The sequence below is a fragment of the Psittacula echo genome, assembly GCF_963264785.1.
Source record: "Psittacula echo genome assembly, chromosome: 12".
In the NCBI taxonomy this organism is placed as follows: domain Eukaryota; kingdom Metazoa; phylum Chordata; class Aves; order Psittaciformes; family Psittacidae; genus Psittacula; species Psittacula echo.
The window spans coordinates 5,419,618-5,441,635 of record NC_137747.1 but is presented as its reverse complement, the minus strand read 5'-3'; the positions used below and the strand labels follow the sequence as shown (position 1 = coordinate 5,441,635).

Here is a 22,018-nt window from a genome sequence, read left to right as displayed (position 1 = left end):
TTGGCAGTGCTCAAGGCCAGGTTGGATGGGGCTTAGAGCAAGCTGCTCTAGTGGAAGGTGTCCCTGCCCGTGTGACTGGATGATTTTAAGGTCCTTTGCAACCCAAGCCATTCCATGCTTTCTCCATAAGTGTCAGCCTGCAGGCACCTAAGAACCCTCTACCCTGCATCCACCTCAGGGGAGCAGCTGCCCCTCAGGGGGCTGTCTGCGAGCTGGGCTGCTCCTGAAATGCATCGTTTATTTCCCCTCTTTTGGGAGAAACCTCCTGAAAGTCTCAAGAGTATTCCTGGGACACACACACCACCAAGAGGGGCGTGTGAGGCGCCGCCGGGCCAGTACAGGCCGGTGGAAAGCTCGCACCAACCTTAATCCCTTCCAGAAAGATGGCCGCGGGACTGAAGAGCCTTTGCCCGCGCCTTCCTTGCGGGCGGTGATTGGCGGTGGCGCTGGCGGGCGCGGGGAGGGGCGGCGGGGAGGGGCGGCGCCCAGAGCGCCGGGCGGCAGCAGGTGTCTCCGCTCCGCTCCGCACCGCGCCGCTCCGCGTTCCCGCCTCGCCTCGTCTCGCCCCGCCGCCTCACCGCGGCCACCGCCGCAGCCAAGACGCCGCGGGCCGTGCTCCGAGTGAAGAATGGGGCGGCGAAGCTGGCCAAGCCGCCGGCGGCGGCGGGCGAGACCCCCGGCGGCGCCCCCGGACCCGGGCTCTTCATGGAGCGGTCGCAGAGCCGCCTCAGCCTGTCCGCCTCCTTCGAGGCCCTGGCGATCTACTTCCCCTGCATGAACAGCTTTGACGAGGAGGACGCGGGTACGGGGGGGTTGAAGCGGGGCTTGGTCGCGAGTGGGGCTGGGGGTGAGTGGCGGTGGGAGGGGTGTGTGGGACGGGGAGGGCGCCCATGGCAGCTGTGGGACAGGGGTGCCTGTGGGGTCGGGGGCAGGACGCGGTGCCGGTCTCCAGCACACGCGTGTCCAGCCCTCGGGCGCTGTGGGAGCGGTGGGGCCATGGGGCTGGGCAGGAGCGGGGGGTTTGTGCAGTGTGTCGGTACTGCCCTGACCCTGCTGAGGGCCTGGGATGCGACTGGTACCGGGTTTCCAGTCCATGGGAAGCGTGAGCCTGTGGAGATGAGGGAATTTATTCATGATGATGAAATGTACTCCCTCTTCTCATCAATAGGAAAGCCGGGGCGTTTGCAATGGAGCGGCTTACGCTCCTGGTGTGCCTCTTGTGCCAAGCTGTGTAAAGTGGTGAAGGGCAACACTTGGGGGAAGGCATCCGTTTTGCTGGACGGTGTATCCAATCTGTGCTGATTTATGCACACTGAACTAATTGTTTTGAGGGGTCGTTAGCACCATGTGTCATGCTGTAAAAACGATTCTGTTTAAATGAGGGTGAAGTAGCTCACGAAACATGTACAGAAGCCTTTCAGAATGGATGCAGTGATTTTTGCCCTCTTCACAAAGGCATTTCTGGTCTTAGAGTGTTGGCAGCGGTCATAAAACGAGACTAAGCTTTAAAAAGAGGGACGTTGGTAAGGAAAAGGAGGGAAGAAATGGGGTTGAACAGGAAAGGAAAGGCACTGATGCTGGAGAAGGTGTTGGGAGCGGAGGGCAGTGCAGCAGCTGTGAGGGTAGGGAGGACATCCGAGGGAGTGGATGGAGAGTGTCAGAGAAACACTTTGTCCATTCTGTCTCACTTATAAACAAGGGATGTTTTTCACAGTACACACAGTACCAGAGACTGAACCTGTAAGTGAATCTTCTGAACAGCGTATAATGAAAGTTGGTAACTAAGGCGTATTTTAACACTGACTGTCATGGTTGCATCCCTCAAAATGCCGGCATGCTTCTTTGTCTAAGGGGCTCATCCCAAGATGTGCAGATGCCAGCAGGAATAGATGGGCAAATCAGCCTGCTAGCTGCTACACCTGTAACGTTGTTGTTTCTAGAGGAATTGACGTAAGAATAAATTCATCATCTGTGTGATTAACCCAGGATTGTCATCAGCATCATGCAGGGGTGTCAAGCAGAAAATTGTCTCCTCCAACAGATGTATTTATTTAAATCTTGTTCTTGAAATTTTGCTGATGATTTATTTGCTTCATCTTTGGTTCCATTGCTGGGGAGCGATGAGACAATAATGGGAGCTTTGGGGAGTCTTGGCGCTGTTGCTTCAGCAGTGATTGATACTGAGACATGCTGGAGTACGAGGACCCTGCACAACAGCGTTTCATTCCCTGGTGTCCGGCCCCTCTTGCTCTGAGCACGATGATGGTTTTAGTGAATGCTTCTGCTTCAGCCGTTACAGTGCAAATTCATTTTTCTATTTATTCATGCTTATTGAATGCTCACGCATGAATGTTAATAGGCTGCTCTTAATACAATACAGTACTTGTCTCTCAATTAAATAAATCTACAATTAAGACCTCATTCTCCAGCAGCTTATTAATGGATTTTGCCTGCTTGAGTTAGTCTCGTTAGTAAAGCTGCTTGGAGTAATGTTCAGTGCAGTGGGGACATTGCAGCACTGCTCCTGCATTCTGTGCCTATGAGTGTGTATTCAGACACGTATGAGCAATCAGCAAGAAAGAACGTGTGCTGCTTTGACTGTGCATTCAAACTACAACCGTATAATTTTCTCAAGAAAATAAATGCCATGAAAGAGAAATGGTAGAAGAAATGCTGAAATTGTGCCAGACAAGATTCTGTATTATTCATTCTCATGCATGCTCCTGAAATCGGGAGAGATTCTGACCAGTTTGGGTTGCAGTGTGATTTCTGTCAAAAAATAGATTTTGATGGCTTATTCAGGAAGATGAATACTGCACTTGGCAAGATGTTCTCTTTAGGAGATGGCAGGAAAAAGAAAAAAATTGATCCCATGATCATTGACAAAGTAAACAATCCTATTTCCAACAGACACATCATCCATTTTGTCTGAAGCTGAGAACCACATCTTTAAGAGGATAGTCATCCTACGGAAAAGGAGAGTAGTTGATAAATGGCCAAGCTTAAAAGAAACTTGACATTTTCCTCTGAAAAGGGAAACAAGCCTAATGAGAGCTCAAATCTACAAACAGAAGAAATTCTTGAGGTGTACATTTAAGTTACTACGTTAGGGTCATATTAAAGGAGCATAAAAGGAATTTTGAAGGAGTGTTTGCTGAAAGCCACGGTGATGTGGAAACAGCTAGCCACATCTGACCAATGGTAAGGATACCTCTGGGTTCCAACATTTCCCATGTTTGGTCTTGGAAAATAGCTCTGCTTTTGAGAAAAATGCTTTTACTTATAGAATATTTCTTTTTCTTCCATGTTCCTTTTGTTCTTCTTTGCTGTCTGCCTTCTGGACATTAGGTGAGAAGACTCTTATCTTCCACAGCTCTTCTGCCTGCTGCCTCACCAGTGTGTCTGGACTGAGTTCTCGATGATGAAGTGCATGCAGATGATATCCTGGTTATATTTTGGTGTGTAGAGCAGGCAGCCAGTGTAGGCAGGAGAGCAATAGAACCTGGAGCCAGAAATTGGATTGCTTCTGAATGCTTCCAGAGCATGAGTTTGATTGAGTTTCAAATGTGTCCTGTGGCAAATAAGGCCATGTGCCTGTCTCTCCAAAGAGGTGGATGTGGACTCCTACATTGTAATACCCTTTTCATTCCTCCTCCACGTATACAGAGAGGATACTCTGAGCAAACACTGAGCTCTGTTCACCAGTAAGGTGCAGTGGGGCTTTAAAATAACAGAAATTACTGTCTGCAGTCAATAGTGTAAGGACTCTGGGTTAATAACTCTTTTGATCTCTGCGTGGTAATATTGCTCTCCTTCCTGCTGGCTGAGTGCCACTATCCTCGCTCCATTGAGGTCCCCAGTAATGTCAGTGAAGTTAAGGAGTTTTAAACTGTGGCTATCATCATCATAATTGTTGGTTTAGCTTATGCAAATCTGTCCTGAGCTCTGATAATTTTTCAGTTATGGAGTAGTAAAGAGGTAAAAGTCCATCAGGCAGTCTTTATGGACATGTAGAAATGTGAGCCTTAAATCAGTGCCCATTTCTAACAGTGTGAACACAAATCTTAGCTGTCCTGAGGATCTGCCATACACTTGGTCTTGGCTGGAATCAGCAGTTCAGTACACTGGTATTCATCTGGCAATGCTGCAAAGGACCAAACTGCCAAGGACAGAGTTGCCAAGTGGCAAGTTCGTATGGGTTAATAATAGGGTGTTGAGGATCTGTGATGGCTGTGGGGACCTGCCTTGTAGGTGGCTCTGGAGTCCTGGGTGCAGTTTGCAATTGTAGGGTTGTGGAATGGGGTGTATCAAGTCCGCTTCTGACAGCAGCCATAGCGCAGACCTGCCCACTCCAGGATGAGGGGCATCCATAAGTTTGCTGTCATGGAGGAAAACCAGCTTGTTCAGTGGGAAAAGCATGAGGTTTGGAAAGCTGGCTAAAGCAGGACAGAAAGTGAGGTTTTGGTAGAGAGCAACAGCAACTAACTTGGAGCTGCACATGCAAAACCCAGCAAGCTTGGGGCAGGAGAGACAAGGTGGTTTTAGTCACAAGGACAGTCAGTGTAATGGTGGTGGACCTGCTGGGAATCAGGAAGCCAGAAGCTCAGAAGAGCTCAGAACTTCCAGGTGAGGACCTTGTGTACTTCAAAGCATAGGGACTGTACCTAAAGAAACGTGGGTAGCGAAATGTGAAAAATTGCTGAGGGGATGGGATTTCCTTAAGCTTCTGTGTCTAAGCTGCAGGATCCAGGGGTACTTCTCAGGCCTGGGTGTGTGCTCCAGCTGCACTTTGGCTTAAGTGGGTGAGATGCAGTAAGACACCAGCTCCTTTCTGTTTCACCCTACACCCTGGTTTTCTAAGGAAGGACACCCACTTGCAATGGCAGAAGGCACCTGAGGTATGCCCGGAGAGGGGTGCAGATTTGGGTGTTTGGGAGACTATAGCCATTGGTCATACTGCAAAAGCAGATACAGTCCAAATACAACTTGAGCATCTGCACAAGAAGAAACGCATGTTTCTTACAGGGATCTTATGCCCACAGAAGTGGGGATAGCAGGGATGCTTTGATCAGGAAGCAGGAGAAGGTACAGAATAGCTGTGAGGTATGTGTATGGGTCCTGTGGGTCAGGACCCCAGCACAGGGACCATCCAGCTTGGCACACCTCTGCCCTGGCTGCAAGACAGTAGAATCAAATTGTGTCTCAGCCAGCTGGAACCAAGTGTCTGGCAGAGAGAAAATGGTTTCCAAAGTCAAAATGTCTCCTAGATACTGACGGTAAGCCTTCCTCATGTCAGCTGCTCCTTCAGAAGAGAGTTGAGTTTGAGATAAAATTCAGCCTAAGCTGCTGCTTTCACACACTATCAAGTATTGGCAGATGCACTGTCCTACAGGCAGTTGCTTTGAAGAGAAGCTATGTGAAATACTAATTTAATGGATTGAAAAAACCATGTATAACATTGGGATGGAAGAACGTGCTGTGGACATGTTGTTTAGTTTAGAATACTCTTTTGTCTAGCTTTTATCTGTTGAACTTATCTATAATTGTAAGCATTGAACTTTTCTATGATTTTAAGCATTAGAGCATCACAAAGTTGTTAAATAGAGAGAGCCCGTGTGTGTGTTTCATGTTGCCAGGGATGTTTTTCAATTGAAGCACTGTACTGGATTGGGGTACGTATGATTTTTAAAGGAAGTCATGATTCAAGTGTTTTAACTAGTCAATTTATGTATTTTTTTAATGTATACATATCAAATGTGTTAAGTCCTTTGGTGTCTAGTCTGGTTTGGTTCATCCAAAGTTACCTTAAGTTTTGTAAGCCTCTAACCAGTTTTGTTAGTTTTTTGTTAGGTAGGTAACCATGTTCACATGGCAGACATACAGGGGACAAGGGAAAGTATTTGCACATCTGGAATGTTGACTTCATTAATCTTTTACGAATTAAATGATAGTTCATCCCTGAAACCCTGCAAAGACACAGACTCTGAGGCTCATTTGGCAAGGTGTTACCCCAGGAATGCTGCAGGACAAATCTGAATCAGTTTTGGGATAAACAATGGCCTGATCCCTGCTGCATACCTCGCCAGCTGTCTTGGCTGGGCAGGAGGCAGCAGAAGCCATGGCTTTTCCCTCTTCTTGCACAGTTAGCAGTATATCTTTGTCTGTAGGTTATCTTAGTGATTGCAGGCAGTGCCTCTCTCCCTGCTGGGCATCTTCTAGCTCTAGGTGAGCAGATGTTTGTTTCATAGATGGAATAAAATGAAATAAAAAATGAGGACAGTTTTAGAAGGGCTGCTGTCAAATCAGTCTCTCATCAGAGGGAAGTGTATGAAATGGATCAGCGCCCTAGAAGAAGATGCTGCAGATAATACCTGCAGAGGTTGGTGATCTCACACCTGCTCGTGAGTTAATGCAGATGATAAATGCAACAGCTGACTTTTACACAGCAGATGCACCTAGTTGGGTGAGAGCTGAACAAGCTGTGCTGCTCCTTGCATCCCCTGTGCACCAAAGGCAGCTTTCTGCTTTCTGGATCTGTTGCCTGCATATGTGATCAGTAGATGCAATTACGGAGGATGGGTTTTGTCTTCTCCTGTGGCTGTGTGAGACTGGAGCAGAGCAGGAGCCCTGTGAATGAGTCAGCACTAGGAATGAGTGATTTGAAGCCTCATCCTCATTTGTGTTGCTCTTGGTGGTGTGGCCGCACGTGAGAGCCGTAGTCCTCAGCCAAGATCATGCTGTGCCTGTGAATTGCAAAGCAAAATGTCAGTCTCTGTCCCAGAGAGCTTCCAGTCTGTGGCACAACCCAGCAGATGGGTAGAGTGAGACAGATGGGAGAGCACAGGGGAGGGTGACGTGGTAGCGGTCAGCGCACAGCGTGGCAGGCAGCCGTCCTGGAGCACAAGCTGCTGCTTGCTACTGTCTCCAGTGGGGCACCCTGGCGGAGTCATCCAGCACGTTCCAACCCGGAGCATCCACCTGTGCCTTGCGCTGGTGCTGGATGAGATTTAGGAATTGTTCTAAATGATGATGTGGGAGAAGAGAGGTAGCAGCTCATCCTGGGATCTCAAGCATTGTAGGCATTTCCTTGGTGATCATCTGGGTGTGGATTGGCAGGGGAGAGGGGACATTGATGAGGTCATGGCCTTCACTGCACTGTCCGCTTAGCGCTGCTTATTGCAGCACACATGTGCAGTCATTGGAAAGCTCAGTGCTGTCTCCTTTCCTCAAAGGTGGCTGTGCCTGGCCTGAGGTGTGTTATAGATGTTTGGAGGAAGATGTTATATTTGAACCATGTGTGCAGGGGTTGTAAAGGTCTGGTTGTACGTGACCCCTGCCAGCCACAGGGGAGGGATATCTCTTTTCTCTTATTTTGCTGTCAATTGACTTCCAAATAGAAGAATCTGTCCCTGGAAAGCTTTCTGTCTAGGAGAAGCTGTTTCCTTACTGCTTCTATTTCATGTGCATTTAATTCTAATGCAACATTTATTAATTCAAATGCACTCTGTTCTCCAGGCTAAAAAAAAATTATCTTTACTCTGTCAGATTCCTATATCAGGACAAGTTGTGAAATGCTGTAACTACTTTGCTTCCAACGTTTCTGTTTGACAGAATATATGTATCTGCTTTATGTAGGAAAGAATTAAGTTTGATTGGAGTAGTTGTTTTGAGGAATAATTTATCTGTGCAATTATTTTCCAAAGCACTATCTGCTCATATTTGAGTGCCTTCGGTTAGATTAGAAATGTGAACATTTTAAGTTAGGAAAGGGCCTGCAAGTTGCTAATGTGCTTTAGTGGGGCAGTAGGACCTGGCTCCCACAGGCCCCTTAGCCCTCCCATCTTCTCCGCTTCCTCACAGACATCTGGTGTGCAGCACCATTAGCATATTTGAATAAGGATTTCTGGTCTCCTGCAGAACTGCTCAATGCAGTTTGAATATTTGTCTATCCAAATGATGTTCCTTTGAGGTTTGGTTTTATTTTTGGGAAAGGGTGTGAAAACCATGCCATGCTGAATGGGAACATGTGTCACGATAGGGATCCTGCAGCACAAATGATGCCTCAGTAGATGCCATTGCTTAAATCATTTGCTGATGACATACACAAATTAGGCACACTCTGCTTTTGCTGTCAAACTGTGCTTGCCTTGGGATCTGCTTTTAACTTATATTTTTGGCATTGCTTTTGCAAACAGCACACATGTACAGGCTGGGAAGCCCTGGTACAGCCAAGCTTCATGTGGGAATACAGCAAAGCTCAGCAGCCCTATCTTTTAACCAAATCCAGCCACAGTTAAATCACTGTGGCAGATGTTTCAGTTTTGTGCCATTAGAGTGTTATATCACCTTTGTCCAATACACAAAGAGCTCATACAGCCTTGCAGGAGCCAGTTTGAGTGCTTGATTTGCAGAGTACAGACTGTACAGAGGTAAATGTCACATTCTTCTCAAAACTGTTTTATGATTAAGAGGAACTCATGCTAATATTTGTATGTTGTTATTCTTACAAATGCAGAGGCAGAAGGGGTCCTGAGGAGTCATGTGTGGCTGCTTCCCAAATAACAACCTATTCCTAATGAGAAGGATGTTTTACCCTAAAATTTAGCTTAAGTCTCAGTGGAACTTAAGCTGCTTTCTGTTGTCTTGCTCCCAGCCACATGGGAAGCAATTGATCGTTGCTGTCTTCTGAGCAACTCCTCACATCACAAAACTGTTCTTCCCTGTGCTGATAATCCTAAGCCAGGAAATTACCATAATCACCACCATTGCTGCCTGGCATCCCTCTTCCTCCTCTTGCTCTTTGGACCAAAGAAGCCTGATTGAATTTTGTAGGTCAGTTTTCAAGCATCATATTGGTCTTGTTGCTGCACTCAGGATCTTGCAGGAGGAGCAGTGGCTGCTGTCTGGCTCCTAGCAGGGAGAAGTAACTTCTCTCCCACACTTTGTGTGTAATATTCCTATAAATACACCCAGTGCTTTGCAAGAGTGGCCCCGCTCCTGACTTGCATTCAGGTATAATCCAGATCATTCCCTGCAGACTGCTGCCTGGCTCCTCATTCTCTTTCTGGAATTTGTGCATTAATTTTTTTCAGCATTATGAAGTTATTTCTATTTCAGGGAATCGTATAATGGTTTGGGTTGGAAGGCACCATAAAAATCATCTAGTTCCAATCCTTGCACTTAGCCCCATCTACCTTGGTCTTGGACACTCCTAGGGATGGGGCAGCCACAGCTTCTCTGGGCACCCTGTGCCAGGGCCTCACCACCCTCGCAAGGAAGAATTCTCCCTCGTATCTAATCTAAATCTCCTCTCTGGCAGGTTGAAGCCATTCCCCCTTGTCCTGTCCCTACAGGCCCTTGTCCCAAGCCCCTATCCAGCATTCTCCTAGCCCCTTTAGGCACTGGGAGGTCCTCTAAGGTCTCCCCTTAAGGAGTCTTTTCTTCTCCAGGCTGAATCAGCCCAGCTCGCTCAGCCTGGCTCCAGAGCAGAGCTGTTCCAGCCCTTGCAGGATCTTTGTGGACTCCTCTGGCCTCGCTCTGACAGCTCCATGTCCCTCTTGTGCTGTTGCCCCAGAGCTAGATGCAGGACTGTGGGGGGGGGGTCTTCTGAGAGCGGAGTAGAGAGTGAGAATCCTCTCCCTCAACCTACTGCTCACGCTCCTTTTGGTGCAGCCCAGGACATGGTTGGCTGCAAGTGCAGATGGCCAGGTTGTGGGGAGCTTCTCATCAGGCAACAGACCCAAGTCCTTCTCCTCATGGCTGCTCTCAACTCAGTCTGTATTTATGCTCGGGGTTGCCCCCACCCAGGCACAGACCTTGCACTTGGCCTTGTGGAACTTCATGAGGATCACCCAGGCTCACCTCTCGAGCCTGTCAAGGTCCTTCTGGATATCAAGTCCATGATCGACAGTTCCCTCCGGGCTGTCCACCAATACACAGCTTGCTGGTGTTGGCAAACTTGCTGAGGGTGCTCTTAATCCCACCAGCCGTGTTGCCAGCAAAGATGTTGAGCAGCATCTGTTCCCTGAGGAACAGTACTCATCACTGGTCTGTCTCCACATGTGCTTTTATGGAATTTCCTTGTGTTGATTTGGCAGGATGGGATTTTATCCCATCCAGATCAGTCTGAATTCTGTATTGTTGTTTAGCAGGACCCATGCTGTTGGGATGTTTCTGGGATTGGGAGATGGGGTGAATGTCTGTAATAAGGTGCTTTGTCCTCCATGCTCCAGGAATACTGCACCATTTTGTGGGTGATTTTGGCAGCTGGAGATCCTTTGTAACTGAGGATCCATGGGTGAAGTGCAGCATCCTGAAAAACCTTTGCTTTCAGTGCAGCTGGAGTGGCCTGGTTTTTTTCAAGCACCTTCTCATTGCTTCATTTTGCAGTGCTCAGCTCAAGGGACTGTTGAGGTATCATTCAGTTAGTACCTAGAATAAAGGTAATTGTGGTTAATGGTACTTCACGCTGGTGACAGATCTGGTTTAAGAGGTTATATTCTCTCTCCACAAGGGATGTGTGATTGTGTCCTGGACCTGACCATCCTTTTATGTGAAACAACTGCTGTTGGTGGAGTTGGATTTGCAGAATGACCCACCTTGGCAGGGAAACACTGACAGTGTGTGGACCCAGCATGCCCCTCACTTAGCTCCATGGGCAGTTTAACACTTCTCCACATCCTGGAAGGATTGGGTGGGTGGTTTTCTTTTTCTTCTATTTTTACTATTCACCTTTTTCCTTTCTTGTACTTGATTCATGACATCCCAGCACTAGTGAAAAGTTAGGAAAATCTATTTAAAGATTTTAAGGCTGTGGCTTTATATATCCATATTTGGGTTTTAATGAGATTGTCAGGAGAATAAATGTGAGCTTTTCCTCTTTCTAGTGCCTATTAGACTTTCAGCTGTTGTAGTGGTTTCATTTCTGAATGGCAGTGGCATAAATCAGCCCCAGTTCCCCCAAAACCGGAAGGAATTGCAGGAATTGCTGTCACAATCCAGTGTTACGTTTCAATTGTGATTTTGGTTCATTTGGCACAGACCTGCACGTTTTTGTGCCGATTGATTCCTCTATATCTGCTCTTGTGACTCACATAGTCCACAGTTGCATTCCCTCCAGATTTGGGATTTTTGTTCAGGAAAGGGTTAGCTAGTATTACCTGATCTGCCTTGAGATAAAAACAAGCTTTCTGCAATGAGCAGCATAGTTTTGTGTATATTTTAAATACTAAATAGTGAAATTGAGCATTTTCAAAAATGTCTGAGGTTTGGTCTCTAGTAGGACAAGGAAGAATGGCTTTGAGCTGAAAGAGGATAAATTTAGATTAGATCTAAGGAAGAAGTTCTTCCCTGTGAGGGTGCTGAGGCGCTGGCACAGGGTGCCCAGTGAAGCTGTGGCTGCCCCATCCCTGGCAGTGTTCAAGGCCAGGTTGGACACAGGGGCTTGGAGCAAGCTGCTCTAGTGGAAGGTGTCCCTGCCCGTGACAGGCATTGGGACTGGATGAGATTTAAGGTCCCTTCTACCCCAAACAATCCTTTGATTCTATAGTATTTGTTTAAAGTGAATGGGATTTAGGGTTATACCTGACTTCAGCTGTTCAGAAAATCACCTCACAGCCCTGCAGACATGAGGCTAAGACTTTGCTGCTCTGGTCATGCAAAGCCGCTTGAGCAGAGGAGCAGATTCTGCCTTAGATTCTGCGATTCAAGTAAGTTGATGAGGAACACTGAAAAAGCTGGCCTAGAAAGCAGGGCAAGCAGTGCCGAAAGCAGGCATGTGGGCCAGTGCTCAGCCTGGCAGACAGTGCACATTAAACCCAGGTGATTTATGGAGCTGTTTCTGTTAAAAGCTTCCTCGTGCACTTTAGAAAGAGGAGCTGCCAGATTGGTCAAGATCCAATACCCAGACAGTTGGAATTGGCTTCTGGCTGCAGTAATAACTGTGGTGAAACTCTAACAGGCTTTGCAGGCTGCCACATCATTGCTGCTTCTCCGAAAACAGACAGTGTCAAAATGTTACGTGGTATGAGGACATTTCCATGGTAACGTTAGCGTCCCATGGCACTTGTTCTTGCGCTGTGGTGTCAGTGCATACTGTCAACGTTGTACTGTCTTCCTCCATCTGGGGCCTTTAGGAATGCTGCGGTACTGATCATATGGATTTCTTGAGTGACTGCTCTTAGATATGGGGCTGAGGGTAGAAGAAATGCTCTCTCTGGGCTTTCATGTGTATGTGTGTGTGTGTGTGTGTGTTAAAAAAGGCAAGTATTCCTTCTTGTAGATAGCAACTCTCACATAATTCAGCTTAAAAGCACCTGGTTTTGCTTTCTGCTGCACTAAGCAGCAGCTTTCCCTCTGTGATCAGACAGCTCACTGCAATAGCTGCTCTGTATCTGGCATTGAGGCATGTGTGCTGCTATCACACAGGTCTTTGTCAGAGTGCTCTGAGATCACCCAGTTCATGAAGATGCTCTAGTCTTGTTTTGGGTCTGATCCTTTCAGCCTGGAGAAAGCTCATTGCTGATGTCTGCCTGCAGCCCCATAGTTGCCTGCTCCCTCCTCCCCTTCCTTTGCAGGAGGTGACTGCTGCCCGTGGGGCTGGTTTTGAACAGCAGCCTGAGGTCTTTGGGTAGAGTTTCATCTCTGTGGCTGCCGCCTGATTTTATCATGTCTCGATCAATAGTTTTGGCCTGCCTATAAATATTTCAGTTCCTGCAGCAGCCTCTGCAGTAACAATGTCCTAGGATTTTCAGTATTCCCCCTGTGTTGTTTTTTTTTTCCTTTTCTTCCTCTATTTCTGTATTTCCAACAGGTCATGTATTCCAAAATTAGCATCATGGTGTGTTTTTTTCACTGTGCAGGCAACACATGTTTATTGGATCTTTTCCTTTGTCATAGAGAAAGCTGTTCTCAGTATTTAATTGATAAGCTGAAGCTTTGGCAAGAAATAATAAAGGTAAAGATGTTTTCTCTATGGCAGTCTAAGGACCTTCCACCAGTGCATGTTTTTCTTTTCCACTTGGTGCTTTGTAAGAACAGTTGAGAGATCTTGGTTTAGTTATTGTGCATGTGTAGGTTCTGAAAATTGCATGGGTAAGGAGACAGTCATTTAATGATTTGCCTCCCTGATATGCATAAGCTCTAGTTGTGCAGTCTAAGTCTGTGGATGCACAGCAAGTCTCTTCCTCACACAGCAGGGCTGCAGTGTAAAGAGATCACTTATGATAAAACAAAGGGCTTGTGATTTTAACATCTGGTCTAAAGTATTTCGCTTGAAGGGGCTGAAAGGATAAATGTGTGGCTTGAGAAAGTGCAGGTTGAAGCTAGGGGAAGGAGCAGAACTTGACTGACAATTATATGTGTTCCTCAGGACCCACTTCTGGACTGTTTTCACAACAGTAATTCTCAGCTCTCCTGTTTGAGTCATGCCACAGTCCCTAGTTATCTTTCTATAAACTTACTTTTCATCTGTTCCCACTGAACTCCCAGCTTCTGCCTAGTAACAGGAGTAGGCCTGTTCTGTGACCTGTCTCCTCTTGTCTCTGCAGAAACACACTTACTGCTCCTGGACAAGAGGCAGCTGCTATGGCCCAAACTCAGTTTTTCCCAAGACTCAGCTCAAGCCAAGTATCTCTAAACCTGGCATCGTGTCGGCCCTATTTCAATATTTTTCTATTTCTGTCTCAGTGCTGCCTGGCTTACCTACTAGAGAGCTCTATGAAGTATTGCTCAGTTGGTTGAGGCAAAGTTAGCTGCTGCTCTAGGAATAATACCAGGCAAATTAGCCCCAGTCCATTTTAGTTTGTGAATTTGACTCTGTTTTCACAGTCTGTTCACTGCAGCCATCTGCTGCAGAGAGACAGCGAGTTTGCAGGACACATTGACTGTGAAAATCAGGAAGTCTTATTTCAGACCATAATTTTAATTTCCTGAAATACAGAAAACTGGTTTATTTCCTCAGGCACCTTTTACCTAAAGCCCTAAGACTGGGTTTCCAAAGATCACCTGTACAGGGTGCATGAAAGTGTTTGGAGGGGGAGGTGAATCTGAAGTGGTGACAACATGATGACCTGAAAATGTTTCACTGATCAAAATGTTCATTAATAATTTCCCAGCTCGTGTCAGATTTGGTAAGAATGTGCTTTTGTGTATGAGTTGACCAATACAGAAGTGTTCTGCGAGTGTCACTAATGCAGATTAAATCAGCATTTGGCATCTGATACTCAATAAACTGTTTGGAAACTGGATTTTGCCTCTGATACCAAACTACTATGTCAGGAAAGAGTCTCAGCCTTTTATTTCAATACTGGGGGGGGCAGGCACAAAGAGGGAAGCTTAATATCTTGATATGGGTACATCTTACATGGTTGAGACATTGTAAAAGACTCAGTGACCTGCTCTATTAAGCTTTTAGAGGCATCAGACTTGAGAGGAAATTGAGTCAAAAGTGAATACTTTAAATCTTGCTGATCTAAATGGTCTAATAGTTGATCTGTTTTCCCTTGATAGCCCTGTGCTTATCTCTTCAGACCTGCAGGTGTTCAGTCCACTAAGGCTGCAGTGCAGAAAGGGGAAAAGAGCTGCAAAACTAGGACAGACTTGGATTATATTTAACAATGTTCTATTTCGACATGACAACCAGCTATCGAACACCTACAAGTTTGCAACTGTGATTCACTCGGAAGCTGACATAACTGATGTCACGGTGTATTAATAGCTATGGAATTGTAACTGCTTTTAGCAATGAGGTTCATTAACAGCCTCTACAAACACACTGACAATCAGTTGAAAACTTGAAAATATTAGGTGTATATAAAAATGGATTATGCCATAAAGGAACCTCCCTGTGCTGCCAAATGTGTTTACAGCAAGCTGTTGCTGGTGTTAGGCATAATGATTCCTCTTCATCACTTTCAGTAGGTCTTGCTTATAGCAAAAGGTGTTTGAGGACTGATCCACACTCTAAATTAATTAGGAGCTGTTGATCTAATGGGGTTACATGACGTGAGTGTATTTGGGAGTTGCTGTGTCCACAGTGCTGTTCTTGGCAAGTGGAAACTGCCCAACCAATTCTTGCATAGTGCCAAGATTGGTTTGGGAGGTATTTGGTCCTTCACTTGTTTTTAGTTGAAAATTTTGGCTTAGACAGGAAATGCTTCCTTCTTTCCCTTCTTTCTCTTATGTACATCACAGTGCCTCTTCAGTTACTTTTGCCATGAGTAATTCAGTTGTGCTTAAGTTTTCAGGTGATGTCTCATTCATGTGTCACCCATTTCTGGTGCCTGTCATTTGGATGTGTCTGCTTTTGCTGGCCTCCTATGCTCACTTCTGGAGACAGAAGGTCTCCAGAGACGGGCAGGAATGGTTGACTGGCTCAGGATGCAGCAAAATTGTAAATAACAGTCATTTGGAAATGGTACTCTCTGGCAAGGGAGCAGAATTCCTTATTTTGAGAAGATGGAAATCCGAGGCATCATCCTTTCTCATTGTTCTTTTTAACAAGGTTAGAAACCTTGTTTTCAAGTACACTACCAAATGGTCATTCACCCTTCCTCCCCTAGCGTTATCAGCAGCTGTCCAGACAATGAAGTGCACTTGAGCATCTTCTACTAACACTGTTTATCTCTTAAATGTCACAATAGCAAATGATTCATTGGGCATATAACAGCAAGTGATCAAACCACCTCTGGCTAAGCATGTCTGTGTTGAAACAGCCTATGACAGTGAAGGAGTGTAATTAGCAAGACACATAGAATGGGATTGAAAAAAGATGTGAAAATAAGCAGAAGGATTTGAAAAAGATTAGGAGACTAAATGACAAACCAGTGGTTAAATGGTGCATGATTAATGACTGTACAAGTAAAAGGTTGACTAAATATTGTGACTCTTTAATGACTGCCCCAAAGTAATAGAAAATGGTTTGTTCAGAAGATTCTAGAGGTGGGTTTATATCAACACATATGCTGACTCTGGGATTATACATGTTTCTTAGACTTGGCTTAGGTCAAGGTGGGCATCCTGAGTGAGGTTGAAGATGAACCTGTGGTTCATCTTCAGTCTTTAATATTAACAATCAGCATGAAAATACCAGGTAGCCCAGGGAAATGCTGTGAGAGAGTTTATTCCTCTTCTGAGCCTTGGTACAGGTGGGAGTGTCAAAACTGTTGAGTCACACAGGCAATTGGTGGTTTTTTTGTTATTAAAGGATGTTGTACTGGAGCTGGTTTTCTTAGTGCTACAAAACTGGTTTGTGTATGCAAAAAGAATCTGAAGAAGGTGCAACTTCCACAGTACTTGGAGAAGTAAATAGGAGTTGCTCTCAGTTGCATGGAATTGCTGGGTGTCACTCTTTGTCTTAATACTGACTTTATTGTGCCTTTCATATAATGCCTGATATGGGGCTGGATTTCACCTCTGGTTTCTTGCACTGCATCTTAAATTCTCATTTTCAAGGAGGTACTGAGCTCTTCCATGCATGTAGTAAATACACTGTTGAGGATTTTGAGCAAACTGAGTTTTCTCTTTCCTGTAGTATCTGCATCTGCTGTTTTAGGATCAGTATTTGCATTGTTCCTACCATTCTTTGCTTTCAGTCTAGACCTCTAGCCATTCTTAGATGTGCTCTCTTGTGTCTTAGAGGAAGCAAAGTTGCATATTAATGTGTTTTATAGCTCAAGATTCACCTCAAACTAATAAAAGCCAATAGAAATTAAGTGCCATCCTACTGTTGAGATGCTTTGACCAAAGATTTGTGGTTGACATACTTTTTCCATTGAGAGCATTGAAGCAGAGCTGCAGGATGGGGAAAGTTGGAATGCAGCTCAGTGCATGCTTTTGGCTACCAGGAAGAACATTTTGCGGTTCCTACTGCGCTATGGACCCCAGTGAAATTATTCTCTAACATTTGATTTGTTGCGTGTGTGCTTCCCAGAGGGTTGGGAGCTACTTCATTGAGAAGATTGCTGCCATTGCTTGCCATGTTTTAATGAAGATAAAAGATGGTGTCTCCTCTTTGAGGTTTCCACTGGACTGGCACCCTACAGCATGTCAGTAAGACTGTTCTGAGGGAAATCAAGCTCTGTGTTCAGTAGCTCCCAGCTTACAGAGTTTAGTCTCTGAGCACTAAATTATTGTGAGTTCAGTAATTCATCTCCCTCCAACTGGCTTATTGTCATTTGATGTATTAATAAGTTGGCTTGGATTGCTCACCTAATGCTTTATCAGAGCAAAGTGAAACCAAGGCTTGCACTAAGCACAGATTGCACATGTTGTGTGAGCAATACACCATTTCCCAGCAGCTGGCCCCAGAGGGACAGTGTAGTAGCAGGTGAAGTGTGTGAGAACTGGACCTCCTAAACTCTAACCTTGTTTTGTCCATCAGTATCCTTTCCCAACACTCATTCTCTGTCTCTCTTTTGCCATAGAACAACTTCAGTTCATGCTTTCTTTTTTCAGAAGTAGATTGTGTTGTTTAATGAGATGCTTGTAGAGGAGTGTACAAAACCTGCCAGGGGTTACTGTGCTCGCTGGTGGTATTAGAGCTGGAGGAAAAGTGCCAGAAGGGATTGATTACTTGGTAAAAACAAACCCTTCAAACTTCTTTGGTCTTTATTCATGATGGGTTTTTATCTCTGCATCCTGCACGGGTTTCAGAGGTTGGGTTTGTTCGCTGAAAGAGCGAAACAAAATCTTGACAACTCCTGGTACCAATCTGTAGCCTCCTGTGTGGGCAACGTCAGAGGAATTTGTGCAGTGCAGCCTTTCAAGGCTTTAAATCCACCTGGATCCTGGAACCAGAACATCCAAGTGGCCAGGCAGGGATAGCACACCAAGTATCAAAAATCATAGAATGGTTTGGGTTGGAAGGGACCTTAAAGCTCATTGGGTTCCAACCCCTGCCACGGGCAGGGACACCTTCCACTAGAGCAGCTTGCTCCAAGCCCCTGTGTCCAACCTGGCCTTGAACACTGCCAGGGATGGGGCAGCCACAGCTTCTCTGGGCATATGAAAGAATCTCTTGGGGGGGCTTGTGAAACTGTATCATGTACAGAAGCTTGTATGTACTTCATGAAGTTGACCTTTTTGATTCTTTTTTTGTGAAGTTTGTTGTTTAGCTGTGTACAAGCTGAGTCTTGCAGGGTAGAATGGATGCTGTAGAGAGAACTGCGGCTGACTGGTGGGAAGGGCTTGCTGCCTCTGTTTTCTAGTTCACCTCACAGTGATGGTTTACAGCTTCTCTTATACCTCACTGTGGAAGACAAAATGTCACACTTTGAATTCATTAAGCAGCTCTGCAAAGGAGGGGGAACTATTGAAAGGGAAAGCTGTTTTACACAACAGTAAAATACAGGGGTAGAAGTCACTTGTCTGTAGCAGAAAATACATGAAAAAGACAAATATTGTATAACATTCAGGAAGGCCAAGTCATGCATGTTTCTAAAGACAAGCCAGGTATATGGCTTATAGGACACCAGAAGGATGTACAAGTCATTCATGGATCCAGAGGACTAAAATTTAGTAGTGACTTCAAAATCAGATGTGGCCTTAAGGTTTCTTGGATTGAAAGGTGCAGTAGGAGCCGAAGTGAAACGTCTTTCAGCAAATGAGGCCAAGGACAAAGCACAGACCTCCAAACATCAGCACGTCATGACCTAGAAACTGCTTCAGCTGGGAGACCTCCTTTGGTGGAGACTGCAAAGTGCTTTCTGTGCAAGTGTCAGACTCGCAAATGGATTCACTTTGGTTGTCACAAGTACCTTTCATGTTCATTTCCAACCATTAAGCTTCTTCAAATGAATATTTAGGTAGTAGGGAAACCAGGTAGGACATCCGGTAAACCTATTGCACAAGCTTTAGAGGAGGGAAACTTGGAAGCAGTTTAGGAAGGAAATAGGAAACTACTGCAGTCTGAAGATTATGATCTCTCTTCTTTGCTGTGGCAAAACAGAAGGAGTAAGAGGGTTTTGTGTCTTCAAAGGTGCCTGGAGAAAGTCAGGGAGATGGCAAGAGAGTCTGACATGATGGAGGAAACCTGTGAGGGAGATGAGTGCTGGACATCAGCCTCCACTGTCTCAGAGGCTTCTTCTGCTCCTGACTTCTTTCACTCACTAATTTTGTTCAGTTGCTTTTTGAACTTTGTTAATGTCCAGCAGTACCACAAAGTCCTGCAGCGAGGAGATACCCACTCATTGGCAAGGACCAGTGTCTGCTGCCCCTCTTACATCATTAGGAAGTCTTCTGAGTTGTTGGCATGATGAATTCTTGGCTGTGGGTCACCACAGAGCTGTGGTGGGGCAGACTCATTTTAGTACATTATGCTGGCTTAATGTCAGTAATAGAAAGTCAATTTATAAGCAAGAGCAAATTGCCTTTTTATATGGGGAGGAGGATAATTCCTCCCATGCGTTACATTATTAAATTTGTAATCTTCATTTCTAATGCTTTTCAAAAGTGAATGTTAACAGAATCTAAAATACAGATCTTAAATTTATGAGCTGCATTTTTTTCACTGAACTCCTCAAGTTCGGTGATTTGTCTTTAATTTTGTCTTTAAGTAATTTGTCTTTAAAGGTGAACTTCAGCAAAGGTGGGTTTTTCTTTTTGTTTAAATTAATAAATTGAAATCCCGTACTCATTCCTTATCTCTGGACAAGCTTAAAGGCTCTAAAGACACTTAAATGTAAGTAGCAATAGTGGATATCTATTTCTGTCTTTGCTGAGTGGTGTGTTCTGAGTTCAGGCTTATTCCCTAGTGATAAAAGACACTGGAGAGAAAAAAAAATGGCACATTTTCCTATGCCATTTGCTAGCGAGGAGGCTGTTGTGATGCTCTCTTGTTGCCAAGGAAACAGAGCCTTGAACTCCTGGCTCCACAGGAAGGAGGAGGAGGAAGAGGAGGAGAGGACTTTGCTGTTTCCCTTCCGAGCTTGCTATGAAATTTGGACTCATTATCAGGACTGTGAATGTGTCAGGACTGAGGGTCTCTCTCTGAAGTTCACTTCCAGAATTGTGTGTCCTGCCTCCTTATGTTTGCCTCTATTTTGAAGTAAATCTGAAGGCTGGAGCCCGATGGCACAGCTCAGTTCTCATACTGATAACATGGGGTAGGTGGCTGCATGCACACTGGGCATCAGCACAGTTACTGCACGGAGCAGGGTGAAATGGAGCCTGTGGTGTGCAGGTGGTGGTGGAATGGGATTGTCCTTCTCTGACCTTGCCAGCATCATCCTGAGAAATCCCAGGGCCTCTGGATGTCAGCCCAGTCTCTTGAGTATGAGATCAGCAATGTAAAAGTTAACTGCAGGTGCAAGAAGGAAGCAAGTTATGCAGACTCAGGTTCTTCATAGCAAGGTTAATGCATAGTGTCCTCTCCTGACCTTGTTTCATTACTATTGGTCCGTCATCTTATAAAAGAGGTTCCCATCAAACATTTCTTTTTTTGTTACTTATGTTAAAACTATTTTTTCACTCCTAAATAAAGATACGTACTGCTCTGTGGTGCATGTTTGATCTTCCTGAACTGGCATTGTCTGGTGCTGGCTGTATCACAAGCCCATACTTCGCTTTTATTCTTCTTCATCTGTTCTCTTTTCTGCTCTCACAGTGGAGAAAGAAATCAGCAAGGTGCTCTGATGCGTTTTGTTCATCCTTGCTCCTTCTACAAAATGTATTTAGAAATACTTGGCAGAAATGATGGGATTTTGGTGAACTCGCTGCCATGTACATGCCATGGGGTAGCCTTGCACCAAACAGCCATCCGCTTCTTCTGAGGCTGTGCTTAATATTAAGTGATTAATACAAACTCCATTCAGTACAATATTGAACACCACAGTGGGTCTGTTCGTGACAAAGGACTGATTCTTTCTGCATCTAATGGTTGGTAATTGAGAGAAGTAGATCTTTGTACTGTTCTTGAAATGTGTTAATCTGCTGCGTTGATGGCTTTTTCCTCTAATCCTCAGTAATCTTCAGACAGGCATGATATTTTAGTTCGTTTCCCATGTTCTCCGGTATCTTTCAACAGATGTGAAGACAATTATGTCTATTTTGCAGCTCTGGCCAAAAGGCTTTTTTTTTTCCTCTATTGGAAGCTCAATATTCTCCTTAGACAAATGGTGAACTGAATTTCCTGAATGGACTTCACATAATTTGAGGTGTTTTTATAGCTGCGCGCTGCTTTTGTGCATGCAGAAAACAGATGTAGGAGGCAGTTATGTGTCTGCCATGTTTGTCTGTGGGAGAGTTTATCACTCAGATGAGAGTCTGATGCAGCTCTAGTGTTGGGCTGTGAAAATTTGCTTGTGGTTTTTTTTCTTCCTTAGGAGGCTGCTACTTAAATCTCAGTGTCTCTGTTTTTGGTATTGGATGGTGTTTTCCATGTCTTAACAGTTCCACTTGTCACCAGTTGAAGATACTTATGATGTATGATTGGCAGGGCTGTCTGCTATAAGATGAAACACAAAGTTTTGACCACTTTGGTTTCTTAGTCACTATGAATCTCTTTACATTGTAAGGTCAGTCCTGTCCTACTTTTGGGCACCAAAGCCTGGCCACTCTAGCATCTGTCCAGAGATGCCTGCAGCATCTCTGCATTGTGACTGTGACAGGCAGGGTGCTCTCTTTTTACTGCACCCAAGCAGAACCAGTCATATGGGCTGTATTAAAATGATCCTGATGCTTTGTACTAGGTTAGGGAAGGAAATTGTTCTGCTTAGTGTACCTGTGGTGGGATGCAGCAGCTGCCCAGCACAACAGGCGCTGCACAGCCATGGACCTGTCAAAGGTTGTGTCTGCATTAGCCAAATGTGTAGAATTAGAGGGGGAAAATGTGCTTGTTTGCTTGCTTCCTTCAGCATTTGCTACAGCTTTACATGAAAGTACCTTTGGTGAACCCTGACACAGATATCATCTGGTGAAATTGCCTGGAATTAGAAGCTGAATGCCTGAAATTGTTTGACTTCTCTGGAAACCACACCATCCTCTCCCCCTCTCTGCTTCCACAGTGGATCAAATAATTGCT

General features: G+C 45.2%; 1 protein-coding gene across 1 annotated transcript in view; it reads left to right on the top strand.

Annotated features, from left to right (window-relative positions):
* Positions 1–705: 705 nt before the first annotated feature.
* RIMS4 (regulating synaptic membrane exocytosis 4) overlaps positions 706–22,018 on the top strand; it is a gene marked incomplete at both ends in the record, with an annotated part of 47,754 nt that continues 26,441 nt past the window's right edge. Inside the window, one exon of the mRNA XM_080628005.1 lies at positions 706–802. Within this exon, the coding sequence (XP_080484131.1) occupies positions 706–802 (97 nt within the window). The remainder of the gene's footprint in view (positions 803–22,018) is intronic.